General features: G+C 41.6%; 1 protein-coding gene across 3 annotated transcripts in view; it reads left to right on the plus strand.

Annotated features, from left to right (window-relative positions):
• Golph3l (golgi phosphoprotein 3-like) overlaps positions 1-4,915 on the plus strand; it is a 28,962-nt gene extending 24,047 nt beyond the window's left edge. For all 3 annotated transcript variants that reach the window (XM_013511413.1, XM_005378663.2, XM_005378664.1), the window contains one exon: positions 4,209-4,915. In XM_013511413.1, the coding sequence (XP_013366867.1) occupies positions 4,209-4,636 (428 nt within the window). In that variant the 3' untranslated portion in view covers positions 4,637-4,915. The remainder of the gene's footprint in view (positions 1-4,208) is intronic.
• The last annotated feature ends 3,359 nt before the right edge of the window (positions 4,916-8,274 follow it).

An 8,274-nucleotide genomic window follows, 5' to 3' on the forward strand; every position in this document is an offset into this window, starting at 1 on the left:
AATTGGATAATTTGGGGATTTGTGTCATGTATGGCTTTCATATCTTGATATGAACAATCTGTCATAGTGGAGAAAAATTATGGGTATCAGTATTATATTGTTTTGTTTTTGTCTTTTTGAGACAGGGTCTCGCTATGCAGTTCAGGCTGGCCTTGAGCTCACTTTGTAGCCCAGGCTGGTCTTGAACTCGCAACAGTCCTCCTGCCTCAGCCTCCAGAGTGCTGGGACTACAGGCATGTGCCACCACGCCTGGCCCATACTTGTACTTTCCAAACTGCAGGATAGGGCCAGGTATATAACTCAGTGGCATAAGCACTTGCCTGGCAAGCCTGAGGTCATGAGTTCAATTCTTGGTACAAAAAAAAAAAAAAACCTGCAGAAAATTTTGTTTTGTTTTGATTTTTGAGACAGGATCTCACTGTGTAGTTCAGGCTGGCCTCAGACTCAAGATGATCCTTCTCTTGCCTCCGCCTCCTAAGTGCTGGGGTTACAGGTCTCCACTACCACACCTGGCCAAACTGCAGGATTTCTATATGGTGATTCTTTTCCCCTCTTCATGGATTGCAATTATTCCTTGAGTTTTGGTTTTGTTTTGTTTTTTGTATTTTGTTTGGGTTTTTCGTTTGTTTGTTTGTTTGTTTTGAGGCAGGGTCTCACTGTGTAGTGTACGTTGGCCTTAAACTGCTTATGTAGCTCAGGCTGGCCTTGAATGTACTCAGTCCTCCCGAGTGCTGGGTTTACAGGCATGAGCCACCACACCTGGCCTTACTCTTTCTTTGTATGTTTCAAAATTTTTGTAAAAAAAAAAAAAAAAAAAAAAATGAGCATTTCAGATAATATGTAACTCTGGATACTAGTCCTTCTCCTTACCCAGGGGTTGATACTGTTATTGCTTGATAGCTGAGGTAGGTGTGTAAAGCCTACAGTGTGCAGCTTCTAATGTCACTGCTCATATTTTTTTTCACCTTTTTATCTTTTAGCCTAATTCTATGTGTGCAGGCAACAGGTTAGCATAAGTCACTTCCTAGTCAAAAGAGTGCTTAATGGGCTGGGTATAGTGGTGCACATCTGTAATCCCAGTACTTGGGAGGCTGAGGCAGGAGGATCAAAGCGAGTTTGAGGCCAACCTGGACTACATACTGAGTTCAAGGCCAGCCTGAACTACATAGCAAGATCCTGTCTTAAAAAAAAAAAATTGTACTTAAACTCCTTTATTTGTTTGTTTTTTGTTTTTGAGACAGGGTCGATCCTCCTGCCTCAGCCTCCAGAGTGCTGGGATTACAGGTGCATGCCCCCATGCCTGGCAAACTGCTTTGAACAATTAGACTCTTTTTGCCCTTTACTGTTGGTTATGTGTGATATGTGACTTTGATATAGCTATCAAAATTCAGACGGTTTACCTGTTTGTTTTTTAGTACATGTTTACAGTACATAATGTTTATATTTCTTTTGTGGAGTTGGTACATGTATATAACATCTTTTTTTTTTGAGACAGTGTCTCACTACATAGTTCAGGCTAGCATCAAACTCACAGTGATCCTCCTGCCTCAGCCTCCCGAATTCTGTAATCCCAGCAAGTTAGGAGACTGAAGCAGGAGAATTGCTGAGTTCCAGGCCAAGCTCAGCTCATAGTGCGTGCTGGGATTACAGGCATGCACCACCACACCTGGCTTTAACACATCTTAATAACTTTTCTCATCCCCTTTCCCTCCCTCTCACCTTGTTTCCCCGTTCCTTTTGAGAAAAATCTATCTCCCTTTCTTTCATTTCTATTTTTAAAGCTGGGGTCTTGCTATATTGTCCAATCTGGCCTTGCATCCCTTGTCTAAAGTGATCCTCCTGCCTCAGTCTCCCAAGTAGCTGTAGCTACAGACATGTGCCACCATGCCCAGTGAAGGAGCTTGTATTTTTACCTCACATTCAGCAACAGACAAGTAGCTTAGAAATTCCTTCTGTGATTTCTTCTGAAAAAGAGTACCCTTGAACCAGACGGCCAGTGATATATATGATTTTTATTTCTTAACCTTGGCATCCTATAAATTTACCCTAGAGTAGCTTATCACTGTATTCAGTGTTTGGCTAGAGGTTGTACTTAACCCCCTCACACTGGTAAAGCTCTCACCCTTTGATGATGGGTCTTTGTGTGGCCTGGGGAATATTTTCAAGTCGAACCCTATACCCTGCTTGATTATTCGTGAGTAGGTGCAGCCTGCTGCAAGCACACAGCCTCCCCAACCCCCAGCACTGACCATAATCCTAGGAAGGTTTATCTGGCTCTGTGTCTCTGGTTCTGTTTCTTAAACTTCAGGAAATTTCACATTTACTTTTTGTTGCCAGTATCGTGGAGCTGCCAACACCCCCTAACTTCACCAGCAGATCTCCATGGTTTCCAACAATGCCCTTAGCAGAGAACCCACACTCCGCTCCAGACAGGCGACCTTCTCAGTCAGAACAGAAGTCTTCATCCTTCAGGTCTGGCTTCCTCCTGAGAACTTCTGCCCTGCACTAATGCTAGAGGCAGGGACAGTGGCCCACTTCTGGAGTGATACCACTTCTCCGTGAGCAGGTGCTAGGAGTATGAGGGTGGTAGTCCCCAGTCTTCTTGGCTTGGCCCTTCCAGTGCAGAAGTCAGCCCACTACACCTGAAATAGAACTTACACTCTATCTGTAGGAGAAGGGAACTTCAATCAGCTTCACCAACCCAGCTTCACTAACCCAAATAGAATACCTGTAGCTCATCCCAAAGAGACTGATGTCCTGAAGAGAATTCAAAAATACAAGAACATTCCGGGAATGGTGGTCCTGAGGCAGGAGGACCACTGCAAGTTCAAGGCCAGCCTGGGCTACATAATGAGACCTTGTCTCAAAAGGACCAAAAAAAAAAAAAAGATTGGAGCTGTCATGATGGCTCACACCTGTAATCCCAGCACTTAGGAGGCTGAGGCAGGAGGATGGATGCGAGTTCAAGGCCAGCCTGGGCTACAAAGTGAGTTTAAGACCTGCTTGAACTGCATAGTGAGACCTGTCTCAAAAAGACCAAAAAAAAAAAAAAATTATCACTCTCTCTGCAAGTGGGGTGAGGGAAGGATGAGAGCTGGTTGGGGTGATTTAGCAGATCCTAACAGGGCCCTCTGTCCCTGTGTCATCCCGAGCTCCCCCTCCTGGGACTTGCCTCTACCATCCCCCACAAAATTCTTTATGAATTTGTTCTCCCAGAAGAAAAACTTGTTTCATTCTGGTTTCATTGTAGTTTTGAGTAATTCTGAACGCATTCTTATCTCTGATTCCACCAGTGGCATCCATAAAAATAAATAGCCATCCAGGGATATAGCTCAGTGGCATAAGCACCTCCCTGGCAAGTGCAGGGTCCTGAGTTTGATTCCCAATACCAAAAATAATAATAATAATAATTATAATAAATATCTGGACATGCTGGCACATGCCTGTAATCCCAGCAAGTTAGGAGGCTGAAGCAGGAGGATTGCTACGGGTTCAAGGCCAAGCATGGCTCATAGTGAGTTCAAGGCCAGTCTAAATTACAGAGTGAGGGCCAAGCATGGTGGCACACTCCTGTAATCCCAGCACTCTGGAGGCTGAGGCAGGAGGATTGTTGCGAGTTCGAGACCAGCCTGGGCTACAAAGTGAGCTCAAGGCCAGCCTGAACTGCATAGTGAGACCCTGTCTCAAAAAGACAACAAAAAACCAAACAAACAAATTACAGAGTGAGACCGTGTCTCAAAAAACAAAATAATAATAATAATAATAGGGGAAAAGAGTGGTTGAAGGGAGGGAGGGGGAATGGGAAACAAAGAGGAAACAAGATGTATCTTGTACAGGTACAAACTCCCTATGATGAGTGTTACTATGTATATCTAAAATTTACTAATAAAAAGTTAAAGAAAAGAAAAAGAACAAAAGTCAGGCGTGGTAGTATACACCTGTAATCCCAGCACTTGGGAGGCTGAGGCATAAGGATCACAGTGAGTAGGCCAGCCTGGGCTCCACAGTGAGTTCAAGGCCAGCATGGAATACATACCGAAAGCCTGTCTCAAAAAAAAAAGATAAAATGGACTGAGGAATGAATAGAGGTCATTCCTTCATGAAAGGAGATTATGCTTTTGAAATTTTAACCACTCAAGGCCAAATAACTCATTTAGTCTTTTTGTTCTTTTTTTTTGTTCATTATGTCATATTTCTTTTCCACATAGGTGAGACCTGGAACCCCTTCAAATTACAGTACCAGCTGAGAAATGTACGGGAGCGAATTGCAAAGAACCTAGTAGAGAAGGGCATTCTAACTACTGAGAAGCAGAATTTCCTGCTGTTTGACATGACTACTCATCCAGTGACCAATATAACAGAGAAACAGCGACTAGTGAAAAAACTTCAAGATAGTGTTCTCGAGCGGTGGGTAAATGACCCGCAGCGGATGGACAAGCGAACACTGGCACTCTTGGTGCTTGCCCACTCTTCAGATGTGCTAGAGAATGTCTTCTCCTCCCTGACAGATGACAAGTATGATGTGGCGATGAATCGAGCCAAGGACCTAGTAGAACTGGACCCTGAAGTGGAGGGGACAAAGCACAGTGCCACAGAGATGATCTGGGCTGTACTGGCAGCCTTTAATAAATCTTAGGGCCAGCGGGTAGCTTTCTCTTTTTCTCCTGCTGGCTGATGACTGTTAGAGACCGCATCACTGGGTCTGTGTGATGAGATTTCATCTTTCAGTTTTTGTTTTTGTTGTTGGTTGGTTGGTTGGTTGGTTGGTTTTTTAACCTTCTCTTTAATCAGACTCATTTGGGGAGAGCAACTTTAGGACTTCTCCAAAGACCTTGAAACCATTATAAACAGACTTGATTTCTCCCTGTACTTCCACTCCATATCCGCACACACCCAATAAACATTTTCTCCCATATCTTGTTTTAGTTTCTTCCAGTGTGCTTTTGGATAAATAAGAATATGAATATCTAACTGGGGCTTGGAATTCACAAGCAATAGAATGTGAAAGAGATGAAAAGCAAACCATTTATTATATTCCGTTTGTTTTCTAAAATGCATGTTTCACAGCCTTTATCTCAGATTCTGCTAAAAAAAAAAAAAGTGTAACTTATTGAAAAAACTGTCCTTTTAAAAGAGGAGCAATATGCCAAGCATGTTGGAACACACCTGTAATTCCCAGCACTCAGGAGGCTGAGGGAGGAGGATCATTGCAAGTTTGAGACCAGCCTGGCCTACAAAGTGAGTTCAAGGCCAGCCTGAACTGCATAGTGAAACCCTGTCTCAAAAAGATAAACAATAAAAATAATAGAAGCAATGAAAATGAAACTAATTTTTGAAGCGGACAATCCCTGGAACTGTAAGTCTTGCTAGTGATTTTCTTGTCTGACTTTTTTTTAACCTAATGAAATGTGCCAGATGTTATTATAGGGACTCAACAGTCCTGGACCCAGAAATATAATCTATACTCCTTAACATTATTCTGGTCCCTTACTCATTAAAAGAAAAGTCCAAATTGGGGGGGGAAAAAAAAAAAGTATTTTAACCACCTCCTTTATGCAATCTACATTAGAACTTGCAGGGAAGGGAAATACCATAAAAATTTCTATCTTTTAACACATGACTGCTCTGTTTCCTCCAGACTATTTCAGATGTCTCTGCTGTGATTGAATTGAGGAAACTTAAGTTTCACCTGCTGAATAGCAGCACCCTAAGTCCAGACAATATATCTGTCTGGACTTAGGGTCTATAATATGCAGATATCCTCCTGATTATCAGTCTTATTTCAACACAGTCATCCTTCCTACTAAATCTCTGAAATGTTTCTCACTTCAATGTTGATAGTAAGTAGAGACTTTATTAGGAAAAAAATCTCTTTTTTTGAGACAGGGTCTCGCTATGCAGTTCAGGCTGGCCTTGAGCTCACTACGTAACCCAGGCTGACTTAAAACTCATGGTGATGCTGCCTCAGCCTCCCGAGTGCTGGGATTACAGTCATGTGCCACCACACCCAGCAGAAAAGACCTTTTTAGAATAGCAAATTGGTTTTCAAAACTGTATTGATATAAAATCTAGTACTATAGAATGTAAAGAGGAAAGCACTTAGTTGCATGAATGTTAAACATTTGTCATATTTTCATATCTATTGGCCACTACGGAGAAACAAGTTGTCAGAAGGCTAATACAGCTGACTCAGATCGACATCAAACCCTCCAGATCAGAAATAATCACATGATTATGTTATGTTCTCCTCCAAACCTAAGTAGCCCCACAAAAATTTCCCAACTCAACATACTTTTGTTTTCACTTCACATTTTTCAAAGGTGAATAGAAGCTGGATATGATGGACAACACCTATAATCCCAGCACTCAGAAGGCTGAGGCAGGTGGCTCAGAGAAAGTTTAAGGCCAGCCTGGGGCTACATAGTGAGATCCTGTCTCAAAACAAAAGAAAAATTCAAAGGTGAATAGAGATATACACAAAAGTTATAATATGGAAAATTCTAAGAGGGGAATAAAGATCCCATCTAGCCAAGTGTGGCAACCCTTATAATCCCAGCACTTGGGAGGCTGAGGCAGGAGGATTGCTAAGAGTTTGAGGCCAGCCTGAACTACATAGTGAGACTGTCTCAAAGAACAAAAAAAAAAAAAAAAGATTCCATCTGATTCTCTAAATGTCTGTACCACACTGCTTTTCTTTCCATTTAAACAATCACATGAACCATGTTTTCCTGTGTTCCAGCTTGATTGGGGGATATAAATTGAATTCTTTCCTGCAACTCTGACCTAATGTTTATTTTTTTATACTGTATCTCAGCGGGATATCTTCAGTTTAAATCGACATAGTGTTCATGCCAGATATACCTTCTTATTTAATGCGAATGGCCTTTATGTTTCTGTGTACTAAAGTCCGTTATTGTCTCTGTGCAGTTTTATAACTGCATTTGTTTTAATTAGGAAAAAAACTTAGTGAGACTCTGTCTCAAAAAAAAAAGCAATAACCGAGTGTGGTAGCTCATGTCTGTAGGCTGAGGCAGGAGGATCCAACTTCCAGGTCAGACTTGTCACGGCTACTATGAAAAACCCTATCTCAAGATGGGGAGGGGGTTGCTGGGGTTGTAGCTCAGTGGTAGAGCACCCCTGGATTTGATCCTCAGTACCACAAAAGGAAAGCAACCAGAGACATTCTTCCTGAGACTATGAGGAGAGACTTGGAGGAATTGTACTTCTTTACAAGGGATATAATATATTGGGCACTTTTCTTGTGAGGTTCAATGGCAAAAACTTTATATCTCATTTCTTTCTCATAACACTATAAACCCTACAAGATCTTTAAAGAAAATCCAGCAAGATCAGGAGGCTTGCCAGAAAACTCAGTGTAGGGTTTCAGTTCAAATGCAGGCTTGCAATCACAATACTCTGCTACTCCATTTGAACTGAGTCACTAAGTAGTCCAGGCTGGCCTTAAAGTCACAGTGATCCTCCTGCCTCAGCCTCCCAAGTGCTGAGATTATTTTTAATGCTTCCAAATATTAAGTTCATATTTCTACTTGAGCATTTATCACGAAATGTCTTATTTGTTAATTTGTGGTCTTGGTAGCTGAATTATGTCTTATACAATTTTTTATTGTCAGTGTCTAGCAAGTACAATTCAATTTGTTAAGTACTTAATGCTTTTCGATGGATTTTGGGCAATCAAGTACAGAGTGGTGTTTTCAAAGTTTAACATGCAAGTTTTAGAGAGTTTGTTTAAAATGTAGCTTTTGGAATGCTGGGCCTAGTAGTGCACATCTGTAATTCCTGAGGTTTTCTTGGAGTCTGATAAATAGTGGTGCAGACAACTCCAAGAGCTTGGTCACAGCACTACCTGTCACTTTGCCAGTGTGCAGTTGGGTCAGCTTTACTTCAGGTCATCCAGCTGGTTCCTCCTTGCCACAAAGGTCCTGAGCCTTAATCTTAGCCATAACTACACAAGCTGCCGCCACCTGCTCTGAGAAAAGCACTCATTTAACATCTCTTACAGGGCAGGTCTGCTGGACATGGATTCCCTCTTTTTGTCTAGGTTTTCATTTATCTTTCACTTCTAGATTGTCTCTCAGCACTATATTTTACTGTACTCTCCTAAGCATACATGATTTTTTACATCAAATTTTAACAAAACCTGTAAAGATTCTAAATCTCAAATATAAAATGTGTTCTTCCTCTCTTCCATACAGCTAACTGTCCATAAGTATGTATTCCTATGAGTTCTCACATATGATATACACTATGCAGCTC

This window comes from Chinchilla lanigera, unplaced genomic scaffold (genome assembly GCF_000276665.1).
Source record: "Chinchilla lanigera isolate Chin_1 unplaced genomic scaffold, ChiLan1.0 scaffold00012, whole genome shotgun sequence".
Classification (NCBI taxonomy): domain Eukaryota; kingdom Metazoa; phylum Chordata; class Mammalia; order Rodentia; family Chinchillidae; genus Chinchilla; species Chinchilla lanigera.